At 32.7% G+C, this 16,007-nt stretch overlaps 3 protein-coding genes across 8 annotated transcripts in view; 1 reads left to right on the top strand and 2 right to left on the bottom strand.

Moving 5' to 3' along the window:
* Positions 1 to 4,030: 4,030 nt before the first annotated feature.
* On the bottom strand, positions 4,031 to 5,733 carry LOC135130546 (DCN1-like protein 2). 2 transcript variants are annotated; one of them, XM_064057953.1, is made up of 3 exons: positions 5,642 to 5,733; positions 4,735 to 5,328; positions 4,031 to 4,682 (listed from the first exon to the last, which is right to left on the bottom strand). In XM_064057953.1, exons 1-3 carry the CDS (start codon positions 5,642 to 5,644, stop codon positions 4,494 to 4,496), a joined length of 786 nt encoding a protein of 261 aa, XP_063914023.1. In that variant the 5' UTR covers positions 5,645 to 5,733; the 3' UTR covers positions 4,031 to 4,493. The 2 variants fall into 2 exon arrangements, with proteins under 2 accessions (XP_063914023.1, XP_063914022.1); XM_064057952.1 differs by lacking the exon at positions 5,642 to 5,733 and adding an exon at positions 5,469 to 5,571.
* Positions 5,734 to 5,952: 219 nt separating this feature from the next.
* On the top strand, positions 5,953 to 13,720 carry LOC135130542 (nondiscriminating glutamyl-tRNA synthetase EARS2, mitochondrial). Its single transcript, XM_064057945.1, has 7 exons — positions 5,953 to 6,078; positions 6,126 to 6,360; positions 6,413 to 6,608; positions 6,655 to 6,869; positions 6,930 to 7,161; positions 7,206 to 7,664; positions 13,570 to 13,720. Exons 1-7 carry the CDS (start codon positions 5,961 to 5,963, stop codon positions 13,657 to 13,659), a joined length of 1,545 nt encoding a protein of 514 aa, XP_063914015.1. The 5' UTR covers positions 5,953 to 5,960; the 3' UTR covers positions 13,660 to 13,720.
* The window catches only part of LOC135130537 (diacylglycerol kinase eta), a 408,323-nt gene continuing 405,958 nt past the window's right edge, over positions 13,643 to 16,007 (bottom strand). For all 5 annotated transcript variants that reach the window (XM_064057935.1, XM_064057934.1, XM_064057932.1 and 2 more), the window contains one exon: positions 13,643 to 15,854. In XM_064057935.1, coding sequence (XP_063914005.1) covers positions 15,552 to 15,854 — 303 coding nt within the window. In that variant the 3' untranslated portion in view covers positions 13,643 to 15,551. The remainder of the gene's footprint in view (positions 15,855 to 16,007) is intronic.

Raw genomic sequence — 16,007 nt, forward strand, 5'->3', positions numbered from 1 at the left:
AGTTCTGTGTTGTTAAACACGACCGAAAAAGTCTACTTGTAAAAATCATCATTTTTAGAGAAATTGTTTGTGGTGTCCCGATTTCAAAAATTAAATTTCACGCTAAAGAAAAAAACGGGCGGTACCGCATTTGAAAAAAAAAAAATCACTAACGTAGGTAACCATCTATGCATGGTTATGCGGTAGGGATATTGGCGAAAGGCCACTCCATCCTTTGCGTTGGTAGTTCTAAGGAATTTGTAAGACAGCGCAGGTAGTTTTGAAAAGGGCCTTGGGCCATTTCCTGTTTGCTGTGTTGGTGAAAACCACGTACTTAGAATTCTGATTGCAATTTCACAAAAGAGCAATTGTTTAAATAAAAATGAATGTAGCCCCTCAACGAGTGTAATTAGTGTAAGACCAGTTAGTTTGTGATTTTCTAACCTAAAATGTGAAACTTTGACGAATTCGCCCACACGTGTTAATTTTGTTTTATTGTTTGTAAATTCACAGTTCCTGCTAAGATTTTTAATTAACTATTTATGGTTCTAATACGGTTTAACAACAATAATCTAAATGTTCACATAAAACACGTGGAGTAATTGACTTATTCAGGCTCAGCTCGTTTTTCATAACGATGTACTTATCTAAAGTTTTGAATGTTTTTATGTGGTTATTTGCACTTCTTGTACGGTATCGCATGGCGGAGGCGGAATTACTCAAATTGGGAGCTTTTTTCCATATTTATGTCAATGTTTATCTGCAATACCGGGTTTTTAACCCTAGTAAATCAGGTTGTCTATAGTTTGCTGTGTCTCATGCCGCGATGGAAGTGAGCACGTGTTGTGGCTGGGGTTAGCGCAAAGATGCCCTTCGTACCGCTGTCGTTACGCTATCCTCACGTTACGTAGTCTGTTTTTACTCAGCTTCATGGTCTTTCTCTCACCTTCGTAATAACTGTTCAATGCATTTGCATCCAGTTACCTTAATAGCGATTTCTTCTTTTTTCTTTGTGTTTTTAAATTTGTGACATTGATATAAGTATTTGTATTGATTTGAACATTTGATTTCATTTTTGAAAGCTAGAGAGGGTTTATGCAGCTGGAAAATAAGTTCAATATTGTGGTGATCGAATTTAAATCAAAATTTTCGCGCTGAAATTAATTAACAGCGGCGCGAAATCACATTTGAATTATTTGAATTTGAAAGAAAAAAATGCAATCAAAAATCGTTAAACATAGGCAACCAGGTGCACGATAACGCTTGCAGGATAGTTGGACAATAAGTAGCGCTAGGGGATTGTAGTTAGAGGATTGGTAGTAGACAGAGAGCGGCATGGCGAACGGTCAGTCTGAATGTGTTTTTGTGAATGTAAACACGTGGTGAGAGCTAGTTTAAATTAGTTGGTTTGGTAGTTAAAAAAAGGAGGAAACCTTTGTTTAACGACAATCGAAAATAACATGCGATCTTTCAACGCGGAACACGTGCTGTAAATTTGTTTATTGTTTGTAAATTCACCAATCAAGTTAGTTTTCTTAATCGTCAGCTAGTGCTAACACAAGTTAACAATCAGGATTATTTAAATAAATCACTTGCTAGAAGATTTCATGAAATTCACTTAGTCAGGATAATACTTTTGTTGTTTAATTACGAATAAGTTTCTGGATGCATATATGTAAGTGTTACATTATAACAGTTCTTCACACAAGATTGTTAATAGTTCATTTACGGCAGTTAAACTAAATCATTATACTGCGAACTGGCGGGGGTTAAAATAATTTCTTCCCTTAGGCGGTTATCATCATTATTGTCGTTGTTATCATGATTACATCACTGACGTATGTCCTCGCAACGCTAAAGATTGATTACATCATCGAGGCTTGTCCTCGCAACGCTAAAGATTGATTACATCATCGAAGCTTGTCCTCACAACGCTACGGATTGATTACTTGATCGAGGCATGCCTTTGCAACGCTAGGGATTAATAACACCATCGAGGTATTCTCTTTTTTTTTTCTCGCAACGATAAAAAAAAATCCATCACCGAGACGCTTTTTTCTCGCTATGATGATTGGATATTTTTGTGTTTATTTTTATGTGTTTTGTTGGGGTAACCAGTTTGCGGTATTCTAAACTCTCAAAGTAAATTGTTTTTTTTAAGTAACGAATCACTTACATCATGATATAATTTGACATAATGTAAACTCTTTGTTTGAATCGTTGATAAAGTGTGGCAAGTATTAATCTCACGTATATTTCGTTAACTTTGCAAATTTTCACCTTATACAATTTTTCTTTATCTCACAATTTAGCTTCAGTAATTTTCCTTGTTGTATAATTTTAATGGAACGTAAATTTCCATGCTTTGCAGTTTTCACCTCACATTATATTTTTATTTACACAAGTTTATTTCACACCAGATCTTTTGCTTCATAAATTTGCTAACTTTTGTTTGTAAATATTTTGTTGATGAATGCTTCCATCGTATAAATTATTTGATGTTCAATTTTAATCTTACATAAGATTATTTGTTGTTTAAAAGCTCACAAGATTGTATGGCGAATTTAAATGTAGTTTATTGCTCTTTTGAAACTTTAACACTTGTTCAGTTGTTGTTAATATCAGAGTCATAGAGATTGAACATTTAAAATGGAATTGGGGTTAAATAATATAGAAAACGTGGCAGGGGCGGCCGCCGATGTTGTAACGTTCTCGGCTTCTGTCCTTGCCGAGATACAACTACGGGTCTAGCGACCGTAACGGCCTAATTTCGGACGGCATGTTCGTCCTAGAGACGTGTAACGTGCTGTTTGGGTAGGCTTTGCGATAGATAGAATCATCGTCGAGGGGGGAGAACAGCCCCGACCGGTAGCCCCAAACTCCGCTTGTGCTAGAACGCCTCAGGGATACTTTTGTTGTGCTCCAGTTAACTGCCGTAACTTTAAATCTGCCGCCACACGCCCGTAATAACTTGTGTATTTGCAATCATTTACTTTAATTCAGATTTTGCTTTGTTATTATGAAATTTGTGATATTCAAATATTTGGATTGATTCAAAACATAAACGTAGGATTTTTGTACTTGTTTGGTTTTCATATGTGTATGTCTGTCAATTCGCGAGTGTCTTTTCTTTCATATTTTTAAGGTGTTTCATTTGAAATGTAATATGTCCGTGAATATACGATAGGGGGTTTTTGAGGCTGCTCGCAGCTTCTTTCCTTCTGAGAGGGGGTGCGATTTTGCCCCCTCCAAAAAAATTTGTGTCTATTATTTCTTGCGCTCTCGACTCACACGCAGTGTCTGCTCACTTGTATGAAAGAACGTCTTCCCGCCACTTTAAAAAAAAAAAACACAACGTAGGTTCCCATTTTGTTAGACGATCACAGCCAAGGCCAAATTTTGAATTTTTCGCGGGCCTTTTAAACTTTTTCAAGGTCAATTTAAAGGCGGGAAGTTTGGGTTATCACAATATCAATTTATTTCAACAGTTTTTTGGTATCATTAATGGAGCAGTAAATAAATTGCCCTCCATATTGTGTATTTTATTTGAGATCACTTTTCCAACTTGCATTTACGCATTCTATCAAGCAAACAAAAAAAACACAACGTAGGGTTCCATTTTGTTGACGATCACAGTTCAAGGTCAAATTTTTAATTTTTCGCGGGTTTCAAAATGTTTGCACGTTTTATTTTATTTTGACAGGATGTTTGGATTAACCACAGAATGGTATACTGTGGATTAACACATGCTCAATACATTTTTTGAGAATAGTCACAGGATTAAAATTATTTCAATTGGATAACAATTATAAATTTTTAGGTAGCTTAACGGGTAGTAGTTACGGTTTACATGTGACAGTCAGTCTACGTTCCGGTTGAACAATTTTTATCAATAAAATAACAGCGAAAAACTCAGTTTACAGTTTCAAACTATAAATTAATTGAAAATATTAAAAATTAGAACGCTACCTACCAAACATACCCCTTTGGTGACGAACGCCATTTAGATTTTAGTGCGCCGCAACACCATTATTATTTTAATGACAACAAGTAACCACACCAAATTTATTTAAAAACAATATAATTATTTATTACAGCTGATGAAAATTTACAATTTAGTGCTCAAAATTTCTTTATAATGTACTCTATTTACAATTTTTATCTAGTTTTTTTTAATAAATAAAACGAAAGCAGACCGCATGACATTAAAATGGAACCGTCGCAACAGTTACTTATAATACAAGGTAATTAGAAAAAACTTTCACAACAGACAAAAATATTAATGAACGCACAATCCGCTACAATATTTGTATTAAATTTTATTCAACAATACTAAAAGCGCATATCTACTTTACTGTAGAAGCAACCTCACGCGACGGATTAGTTTCACTTGCCATCATTTGCTGACACTTCCAAACAAGGAAGTGAATGAAAAAATGAAATTATAATTTAAAACAGTTTAATGTCATCCAAGTCTGATCTTCGGCACATTGTTCTTCAAATAAATAGTTTTGCTAATCAAGTTGGCTGGTACTATGTTCTTGGTTTTCTTTTGTTCTCGTTGAAGCCCACTCAACGAAATCATCAATAAGGACGGGCCATGCGCCTTCTTCATCATAATTACTCATATCATCCGCAATTTGTTGAGCAAAATCTAGTAAGAGATTCCAGGTATCTTTTGGAATCGATCTCTTATGGTTCTCCTACAAGAAATTGATAAAAGTTACGTTAGTTTTACTACAATGGAGCGACTACCTGTAAAAACGTGCACCACAGATCAAGGAATTTAAATTTTCCTTTGAGTACAATGTTCCAATAGGCAATGGCCATATCAAGATCTAGTCCTTTCTGACCCGGATTTTTCGCGTAATTAAAAGTAAAGTGATAAAAGTCCTTAAATTTGTAATTATCTCGAATTTCATTTTCTAATGTCGGTAGTCTAGCTTTTAACTTATCGATATTATCACAACCTAATTCCGTCATACCGTTGATGAATTCATCTCTCGTGAATTCGCACTGAGTAGCAGCTTTAAATTTCCACGCTATTATGAGCACAAGTTTTGATTCAGGCGGAAGACCCAAATCATCCAAGAACTTCATAATCCCATCGACTGTGATTTTGTCTGGTTCATTTGGGTCCTTGTATCTGTTGTACAAAGTCTCCAGCTTCTTTTTATCGACGTTTCTGGGTTCCTTATAGTAAGCATCTGGATTCTGAAAGTAATTATCACTGGCTAAGTCTAATTTCCAATCGTTTTGGGTAAGGCAATAGATTGCTGTATTCTCGCCAGTCTGCGTGAAGGATATAAATTTTTTAACTTTTTCTCTTTGGGACGACTTGAGTTTATGCTGAAACAGAAGGCATTTTTAGAAAATTGCGTTTTCCAAGAGTTATGTTAGGTTAGCTCCATGAAAATACATTTGACAGATGGGTTTGAAATTTTCGGAAAGTGTTACTTCTGCACTTCAAGCGTTAACCGCTCACTTACCATTCTGTCAGGAATAATTTTCACTATGAATTTTTGCAAATCGAACGACAATTTAGAAATCAGCAGATCTTTGTGGCAAGTGTAAGGTTATGTCTATCAAAATAATTTTGACAGCCACATTTATCTGTTTATAAATGAACTTTTCTAGAACAATGGATTCGAATATTACTCACCATGGTAGTAAGGACCTTTATGCTACAAATTTACTACAATAACTTAATCATTTGACTGCGATTTTCATAAATGAATGCTGAGAATCATTAAGAATAACCTTAAAGTCTGCTGGTACCAGTACAAGGTTGCCACTCTTACAACTTGCAATAATAATGGTAAACTAGGCCGAAGAACCCAAAACGTGGGAAATAGCGGAGAAAGTGAAAAGAAAGTGCAAGTTGACGACTGTAGGGGAATGCAATTTTGCTTATTTTCTCTAATTTTTTATGACATGGGCATGTTGATTTTTACATAACCTCAAAAAATTTGGCTGCAAATATGCCAGTAATATGTAGAATTTTTAAAATTGCCAGAATTAAACCACCTTTAATTAGCCGAAACCTGACAGGAGTCGCTCAGGAAGCAGTGAGAGTGCGTTTCGCTCCAAGTCCTACAGGTACATAATAATAAAAGCAAACACGCTAATTAATTACTAATTTAAAGGCTTCCTACACTTGGGAGGGCTGAGAACGGCTTTTTACAATTACTTGTTTGCGAGATCCCGCAATGGTAGATTTATTTTGCGCATTGAAGACACAGATCAAACTCGGATGGTCGAGGGGGCTGTTGAACAATTACAAAACGATTTAAAGTGGTGTGGAATAAGAGTTCATGAAGGACCCGAAATTGGCGGCAGTTTTGGCCCATACATCCAGTCACAGAGGCTAGAATTTTACAGGTACAACCATCATTCAGCTGGAGCTAATTTTTAAATCAGGATTTACTATTAGGCACCATGCAAAAACTTTATTAAAGAATGGTTCCGCGTATTATTGCTTTTGTACTGAGAGACGCTTAGAATTGCTAAGAATAGAGGCTCTAAGGGCTAGAGAACTGCCAAAGTATGATAACCGGTGTAGAAACTTGAGTCCTGAGGAAGCTCGAGGGAAAGTCTCACAAGGTGTTCCATTCTGTGTACGCTTTAAAGTATGTATTGTATGTATGTAAAGAAATTTCTTAATTCATTGTCTAGATAACTCCTGGACTTGGGAGTTTTACAGATTTAATTTATGGGGACATTTCTTATGACGTTTCCGCTAATGAAGGTGACCCTGTCATCATGAAATCTGACGGATTTCCAACTTACCACTTTGCTAATGTCGTTGATGACCATTTAATGCAGATTTCGCATGTCTTGCGTGGTGTTGAGTGGCAAATTTCCACCACAAAACACCTAATGTTATATAGGTATTTTTAGTTTTTTGGGTTGGGGTTGGTAATACTCATAGCCTACTTTGTACTTTTCAGAGCTTTCAATTGGAAACCACCTCAATTCGGGCATTTGCCTCTTTTAATGAACTCAGACGGTTTAAAACTTAGTAAAAGACAAGGCGACATAAAAATTAGTCACTATAAAGAATCTGGAATATTCCCATTAGCTTTGATTAACTTTATCGCAAATTCTGGAGGTGGCTTTGAGAAGGATAGTAACAGAAATGTCAAACCGAAATGTTACACAATTCCCGAGTTAACTCAACAGGTAAGATCTGTTTTTGATGAAAAAAAAATAATAAAGTATTTTAGTTTGATATTTCTAGAGTGAATGCACATTCTGGGAAGTACATGCCAGAGAGACTTCTGGAGTTTAATAGGCTTGAGCTTAAACGAAAATTGGAAAATGAAGAAGAAGAGGATGATTTAGTGGAAAATGTGCGTGAGATGGTGAGAAATCACTTCCCGGGACATTCACTGGATTTGAAATCTGAACACATAAAGAATATTCTTCACTGGTCAGCCAACAGAATTACAAAGTTGGCAGATTTGTTATCAGATGACTTGAAATTTATTTGGATTTCACCAATAAGACAAAAACTTAGTGATGAAGATCAAAGTTACCTCACTCAGTTCATTGAAGATTTAAAGAAACAGGATGTTTTACAAAAGGATGATTTGAATCATTTTTTTAGACAGTTTTCTGAGGATCATGAACTGAAATTTGGAAATTTTATGAAGACGTTGCGGTCGGTTTTGAGTGGACTGAAGGTACTGAATTTGTTTTGAGGTTATGTTTATATAGGATATGATGTCACATGGTTAGATTGTTTTTGTTTGTTGCGCAAGCTCCTTGTGGACTACGTGTTTTATACAGTGTGTCCCACACTTCCTGACAACATTATTTTTTATATACAAAAAATTTGTTAAATTGTTTGAATGTCATGGTAGCACTGGTACACTTTCCATCAAAAAGTATTTGAAAGAACCATCATTCGACGAAATATTAGCAAAAGATTGTCATGCTTTGACGTTTGTTAAGGTCGTGTGGAATCGTACGGCGTCGTGACTCTATCGGGAATATTCGGTAGCATCAAAAAATTCTTCGTAGGTGTTTAGAGTAGCTCGAGAATCTTCGAGTGGTATCGTAAGTTTTTCGAGAGTCTTCGGCAGGTTTGTGTGGGACATACTGCAATATTACATAAATGATTTGATCAATAATTTTCTTTAAGAGGAGGTATAACAACTGGTTTGTGGAGGACGCTGGGGCTCCAAAATTTTAGAATACAGTAATGTTGTGCCCGCATACATTTAATAATGATAAAATAAAAATAATCATAATAACATGGACTTACCGAAAATAATATTCAGAACGTTTTGCTGCATTGTAGCTTAATTAATAATTTTAATCGCTTCTTCTGTTTTGAGGAGACAATTTGCTGCGTCCTTAACTGTCGCATTCTTTCGATGTATAAACATAAACAATTGAAGTTAAGCATGTGGTGTAAATATATTTTTACTTCAAAAGCGAGGGAAAATCTGTCGAAATAGAGAAAGTCTTGCAGGCGCCTAGTGGTTTTTTAATATAAAAAAATCTTTGGAGCCTCTTGTGTTTTGTTTTTAAAATACTTTTAAAAAATCTCGAGGATCCGTGAAGTTTTTATTTGGAAAGAATTTCACAAAATATTATGGGTTCCTAGCGTCTTTTTTTTTAAATATGTGATGTATTTATATAAGTTTCGTTTTTGAAGGAGAAATCAAAATGTTTGTAAAACTAAAAAATTGAAAAATCAAGAATTTTAAAAATATAAAAAAATCAAAAATTAAAATATCGAATATTTCGCAAAATTTAAAAAAATCGAGTAAGTAAAAAATTAAAAAAACAAAGTCGAAAAATCTAAAAATTCAAAAATCGAAATCTTGAGAAATCCTAAAACTTAAAACAGAGAAATCGGAAAATGAAAAATCGATTAATCGGGAAATTGAGAAATCAAAAAATTTAAATACATAAATCTCAAAACTGAAATAATCGAAAAGACAAATGAGAAATTGAGAAATCGAAATCGAAAAATTGAAAAAACGTGAAATCGGATCATCAAAAGATCGATAAGTGGAGAAGTCGAATAATCGAAAAAGTGAGATATCGAAATAGATAAAGATCGAAAAATGGAAACATTCAAAATTGAAAAATTTAAACTTAAAAAACCCGATAAATCGAAAAATGGAAAATTCAAAATATCGAAAAACTGAAAAATTAATTACGAAAAATTGAAAAATCTAAAAAAGAAAGCAAAAAATCGAAAGACAGAAATGGAAACAACAAAAAAGTGAAAAATCTAAAATTTCAAAATTGGAAAAATTGAAAATTTACAAAATCGAGAAATCACAATATCAATGAACCGAAAAATCGAAAAATGTAAGATAAACTCGCAAAATTTTGAAAAATCGAATAAGTAATAAATCAAAAAAACACAAAGTCGAAAAATCTAAAAATTTAAAAATTGAAATACATATTGAAAAATTACAAAACTTAAACATTGAAAATTTGAAAATCGAAAAATTGAGAAATTGGAAAGACGAAAAATCGAAAATTTTAAAAATTAAAAATTCCATTTTCTGAGAAATTGAGAAATCGAAAAATCCAAAAATTTAGAAACGCCAAAATTGAAAAATTGAAAAATCGAAAAATTTAAATACATACATAAATCCTAAAACTGAAACGTTGAAAATTTGGAAAATCGAAAAATCGAAAAGATGAAGTATCGAAAAATTGAGAAATCGAAATCGAAAAATTGAAAAATCGCGAAATCCAAAAAAACGTCGGAAAATTGAGAAATGGAAGGGGCTAAAAATAGAAAAATGGGAAAATTCAAAATTGAAAAATTTTAATTAAAAAGAAAAACGATAAACAAAAAGTGAAAAATCGAAACATCGAAACATTGAAAAATTAATTCCGAAAAATTGAAAAACCGGGACATCTAAAAACGAGAAGGCGAAAGATCGAAAGAAAACCGTTGACCCAAAAATTGAAAATTCGAAATATCGAAAAACTGAAAAATTAATTCCGAAAAATTGGAAAATCGAAAAGTCTAAAAACGAGAAAGCAAAAAATCGAAAGCTTGAGAAATCGAAACAACAAAAAAGTGAAAAAATTAAAATTTAAAAATTCGAAAAATTGAAAATTCAAGAAATTGGGCAATCAAAACATCAAGAGATCGAAAAATTAAAAAATCGAAAAATGTAAGATTTAAAAAGTCGCAACATTTAAAAAAATTGAATAGTAAAAAATCAAAAACACGAAACGTCGATAAATCGAAAAATTAAAAACTCCATTAATCGAGAAATTGAGAAATCGAAAAATCCAAAAATTTAGAAACGCCAAAAATTGAAAAATTGAAAAATCGAAATATTTAAATCCATAAATCCCAAAACTGAAACGTTGAAAAATTGGAAAATCTAAAAATCGAGAAGATGAATTATAGAAAAACTGAGAAATCGAAATCGAAAAATTGAAAATCGCGAAATCGAAACATCAAAAAATTGAATAATGGAAGTGGCTAAAAATAAATCGAAAAATGGGAAAATTCAAAATTGAAAAATTTAAATTAAAAAAAAAACGATAAACCAAAGAGTGAAAAATCGAAACATCGAAACACTGAAAAATTAAATCCGAAAAATTGAAAAACCGGCAAATCGAAAGAAAACCGTTAAATCACAAATTGAAAAATCGAAATATCGAAAAATTGAAAAATTAGTTCCGAAAAATTGAAAAATCGAAAATCTAAAAACGAGAAAGCAAAAAATTGAAAGCTTGAGAAATCGAAACAACAAAAAAGTGAAAAAACTAAAATTTAAAAATTTGAAAAATTTAAAATTTAAGAAATTGAGCAATCAAAACATCAAGAGCTCGAAAAATCAAAAAATTGGTCTAAAGAGTTTAGACAGTACTTCCCTCGCTGTCGGAAACGTGACGACTGCATGCCTATTATGTTTTTTTTTCGCAGTAGATTTCAAAGCATTCGGTTTTGTAGTTCCTGAGTAAACCAATAAAATAAATTTACGCATTCATTATTTTTTTTGAGTCACCCGGTATATGCAAATTCAAAAAATATGAACGGAGTGATATATCACAAGTGCAGATTCATCATATTTTGTAGATTTTAGATAGGATTTATTCGGCAAACTTTTGAGCTGACGTCATCAAGTTTTTGGAGGGGATAACCAAATATATTTTGAAAGATTTATGATGCTCTTTATAGCCTTAAAACATCTGCAACATTTCAAAACATTCGGGTTAGCAGATTCAAAATTAAATTGCAAAATGTTGTTTTATAAATGATTTTTTTTCAAAAAATCTGGACGTTTCGGGTAAAAACTCAATTCGGAGTCGTAAACTACATGTGTAGGACTATGTTATTTTATACAATTTAAAACCCATTTACTATGTACAGTTTTGAAGTGACGTCATCGCATTAGTGGTGGGGATGATTAGACAAATTTTGATTAGCGTTTTACCATCTACATGATATTCCTAATATAAGTATAAAATTTCACAATAATCGGTCGAGTACTTTCGGAGATTATCTGTCTAATAAAAATCCGGGACGGCAGACAGACGGACAGACGGACAGACAGACGGATAGACAGACGGAAATGGGAGACCTATTTCTTCGTCTTCTAGGGGTCATAAAAGATCGAGAAAACGCAAAAGTAGAGAGTTGGCCGACGGACTCGATTACAATACTTCCTTTGCTTACGCTGGGGAAGTAAAAATTAAATAATCGAAAAATGTAGGATTTAAAAAGTCGCAATATTTTGAAAAATCGAATTAAGGAAAAAATCAAAAACACAAAAAGTCGGAAAATCGAAAAATTAAAAACCCCATAAATCGAGAAATTGAGAATTCGAATAATCCAAAAATTTAGAAACGCCAAAAATTGAAAAATGGAAAAATTTAAATGCATCAATCCCAAACCTGGAACGTTGAAAAATTGGAAAATCGAAAAATTGAAAAGATGAATTATCGAAAAACTGAGAAATCGAAATCGAAAAATTGAAAAATCGCGAAATCGACACATCGAAAAATTGAGAAATGGAAGTGGCTAAAAATCGAAAAATGGGAAAATTCAAAATTGAAAAATTGTGACTTAAAAAAAAGATAAACCAAATAGTGAAAAATCGAAACATCGAAACACTGAAAAATTTATTCCGAAAAATTGAAAAACCGGAAAATTTAAAAACGAAAAGGCGAAAAGTGGAAAGAAAACCGTTAAATCAAAAATTGAAAAATCGAAATATCTAAAAATTGATAAATTAATTCCGAAAAATTGAAAAATCGAAAAATCTAAAAACGAGAAAGCAAAAAATGTAAAGCTTGAGAAATCTAAAAACAACAAAAAAGTCGAAAAATCGAAAAATTTAAAAGTCGAAGTATTTAAAAGTTTCAACACTGGAATAAAGATAAAAGAAGATAATTTTTATATATTTAATTCCGAGGATTCATCTTGTTTTATTTTCGAATTGTCAATACATATTCGTAGTTTATTCGATTTCTCACTAAGTCAGGCTGATAAAAAACACCACTTCCATTTAAAATCTACCCATGATAAATGTAAATACTGATTATTAATTTTTGTTAAAAAATAATGGTTTGTACTGATGTGGCGATTATTCGTTTAAATTCCATTAACTCACTTTTATCTTAAGAAAAGTACTTTCTGAGTTGAACATATTTTATTGTGTGATACTACAACACAGTTTCTCTCGTTCTCGATTTTATTCTACCTGAGTGTTTGGGGAATTATGGCAACCCGCAGAGAGAAGGCGGAGGAGTTTAATACTCCTCGCTGCTGGGTACCGACTATACTTTTGCGTGCCATAGTACCTATTATACATCAAACTGTAGTTTTTTTCATGTTCTAAGCTCCCAAAAGCAGTTGAATCAACAAAAACAAAAAAAATGTGACAGAAATATCTTAAAAAAAATTGTTGGTAGTTTGGTGGTAATACAATTTATTTATTTACAAAATCAAAATATACCAGAAATTAATTCAAAATAAGTCTAATGATTGTAACAGGAGGATTAGTGGAAAATTAGTGATACAGGCCTTGGCAGAGTTTTTAACCAAAACGAACAATTATTATTGAAAAAAATAGCTTTGAATTCATAATTAACAATTTTCATGATTAACAATATTTTATTTTTCCATTTGAAAAATATTAATAGCAACCTTTGCATTTTTTGTTGATTTTTGTTGTACCGACCTGTGCGTTCCAGCATTCTTTCATAGTTGGTAAGGTCACAAGATTTTTTGGATAGGCAAATTGGTGGCAAATTTAAGTTCCAAGTTTTGTTGAATGCTATTGTGTCGACTATTATATTAGAAACTGGTAGATTTGGAGTTATATAATTATTAATATTTCTAGTCCATGGTAAATTCAGAATGTACATACTATTTTAGCATTACTACAAATTCATTGAAATATTTTTAATGTATATTTTGCGTTGTTAGTAATAAAACTGCATAGCCATTGTTGATGTTAAGGGTAAATACTGAATAAGAACTAATAAATCCAACGGTAGCAGTTTAAATATTGTTATAAAATTTTGAGTTTTTTCTTAAAACTCGGGACATTCCTACAGTAGAAATAACTGAACGAAAACTGCTTTTTTCAGGAGGGACCAAGCGTGGCCGAAATGGTGGAGATCTTGGGGAAGAAGAACACAATACATCGCCTCCAACTCTCAATTAAAACCAACAAGTGAGATAAATATATTTAATATCTTTCCTCAATACAATTACAATAAAAAAAGTTCAAAAAATCAATACCAGATCAATTTAGCACAGTTTTACCAGTTCCCCAGGTTTCTAAACTTAAAGATACACACATTCATAAACCTAACTTAAGTAAGAGAGAGATAGAGAGAGATTGAGGTTCATACAAAATTATAAAAAATGAAAGAGTCGTATTGCTGGCCATTTTATTACAAGTGACTGCAACATTATATCACAGAAGTTCAATAGCAGTCTTAGGTAAAATCATAAGGACAGACCTCGAGAGCGTTACTAAGTTAATTTCGCCCATGTTGCAATAAGGTTCTCGAAGTCTGTCGAAATAATACGAAATCGGTGAACACAAAGCAAGTAATCACAGGACTAAAAGTAAATTGATCGGCTTTGTGGTGGTGATTGCGCTGCTTAAAGCAAACAAATGGCAGCGCAGCCGCCACCAGCGTAAACGGTTCAATGGGAAATATGCAAAAGGGAAAATTTGGTCCACTTGAAGTGTTAGTTATGCGCTGCCTTTTAATCATGATTGTACGAAGTAGGGTGAAAGAGAATCCAACAACTCAAGGAATGTTAATTAGTAATAGCCGAAATTTCTTAAACCTAACCATTATTATTTGTACATACCGGAATGATAAGGCTACAACATATTTTGTGCTAAAAGACGTTTACGGAAAATTTCAAATGCTCTTGGCAGTTATGGAGAACGCCATGTTCGGGCGTCTGTCTGTGTAATCAACGCGAGGATCACCAATTGGCCAGTGCACGCCACTATTCTATTAGGTTTTCGAGTAAAGGTAGGTCCTTTGGAATATAACGGAACGACCCGCCTTTGATATGATCTTGTGCGAAAAAAATTACAACTCTATAACAACAAGTTGTTCCACAATCAGAGTGTGGATTTAGAAACAAGTTTTCTACTACAAAGCTATAGACACAATGATCACAATAGCTAACATGCAAAAGGCATTAAGTAATGATTGTAATGATTATCTTAGTTACTTCTATTAATTTTTTTTTCTAAGAATTTTTAACGAAAAATCTCAAGTTAACACAGAGTAGCTTAGATTCTAAAGTACTAAACTATTCTATACCTTTATAAATACTTCAACATCCAAAAAAGCTTAAAAATATAGGTAACACAAATTATGGAGACTATATGTTTGTCTTACTTAATTCAATCTACACATGTAAAGATACATAAGTATGTGTCTGACTGTATGATGATGTTATTGTGATTCCAAAATTGCCGTTTGATTGGTCATTAATCAAAGTACCAATTGTCAACGTGAACAAAAAGCAGGAAACCGAAAGTAGCGTTTGATATAAAGATGAAGTGAAGTGAAAGCAACGCACTTATAGGTAGAAAGAGTAAGATATAGTTGAGATATATTGCTAGGGAAAGATAATTGCTTTTAGTTTAGAATATAAGTTATGTAATAAAATTTTGTTTTTCTAAAAGACAATTTGACAGTTTAACAATTTTTCTTAACGAGTTTTATAAGCGTACAATTTTAGGTAAAGTTAATTATTTTTTCTTTTATATTTAAATAGATGAATTTCGATTTGATGAACGAACGTACAGTATCATTTTCACACTTAACTATATTTTATACTACCTACAATAATTATATTATTTGGAAATCACAGCGAATTTTCATATCAACTAATATCATTAATATTAATACATCTACACGGGGAATACCATTTTCTTAACGCCGAAAAGAATAACGCATTGACCAACAGTAAAAGAAATATTTATTACAGACTTATTGATAAATTTCAAACTCCCCAAAGATAAAACCGCATTTTGTATAAATACTTTGATTAGACGTCGGTCAATGCATTTTTTTAAATAAATTATCTTAATTTATAAACCTTGAGTCAAATCCTTAATTGCTTGCAGTATTCTTTTTACATGTCCTACTTTAGTAACACCTAAGTCTTTCAGATCCCTCCTAGCGAGTGTGAGAAGTTCCCGCCCTCTGATATCGTTCTTAACAAAGCTGTCGATATATTCTGATAACTGTAGTGTTTCTAGCCATGTTGCTACCTCTTGAGTACCCCAGGAGTTCACTTCCCGTCCAGATTTCTTGTTAGCTTGCTGCTGGACCGAGCTTGCTCCCTTAGCTCGGAATTTCAGCCAGAATAGGCCTTTACGTTTGTGTTCAGACTGCAAAGACAAATTATGTTTATATAAAGCGTCGAAACGTGGGCTAAATATTTCGTAAGTTGATGTTTTTAGTACAATTATGAAGTCAAATACTGAAAATGTGTCGTCAATTTTACGCAATAATAACTGATAATGATGAGATTTCAGCGGTAA

Source organism: Zophobas morio, unplaced genomic scaffold, assembly GCF_036711695.1.
Source record: "Zophobas morio isolate AGI-343-1 ecotype UQ-CSIRO unplaced genomic scaffold, CSIRO_AGI_Zmor_V1 ptg000017l, whole genome shotgun sequence".
Classification (NCBI taxonomy): Eukaryota; Metazoa; Arthropoda; class Insecta; order Coleoptera; family Tenebrionidae; genus Zophobas; species Zophobas morio.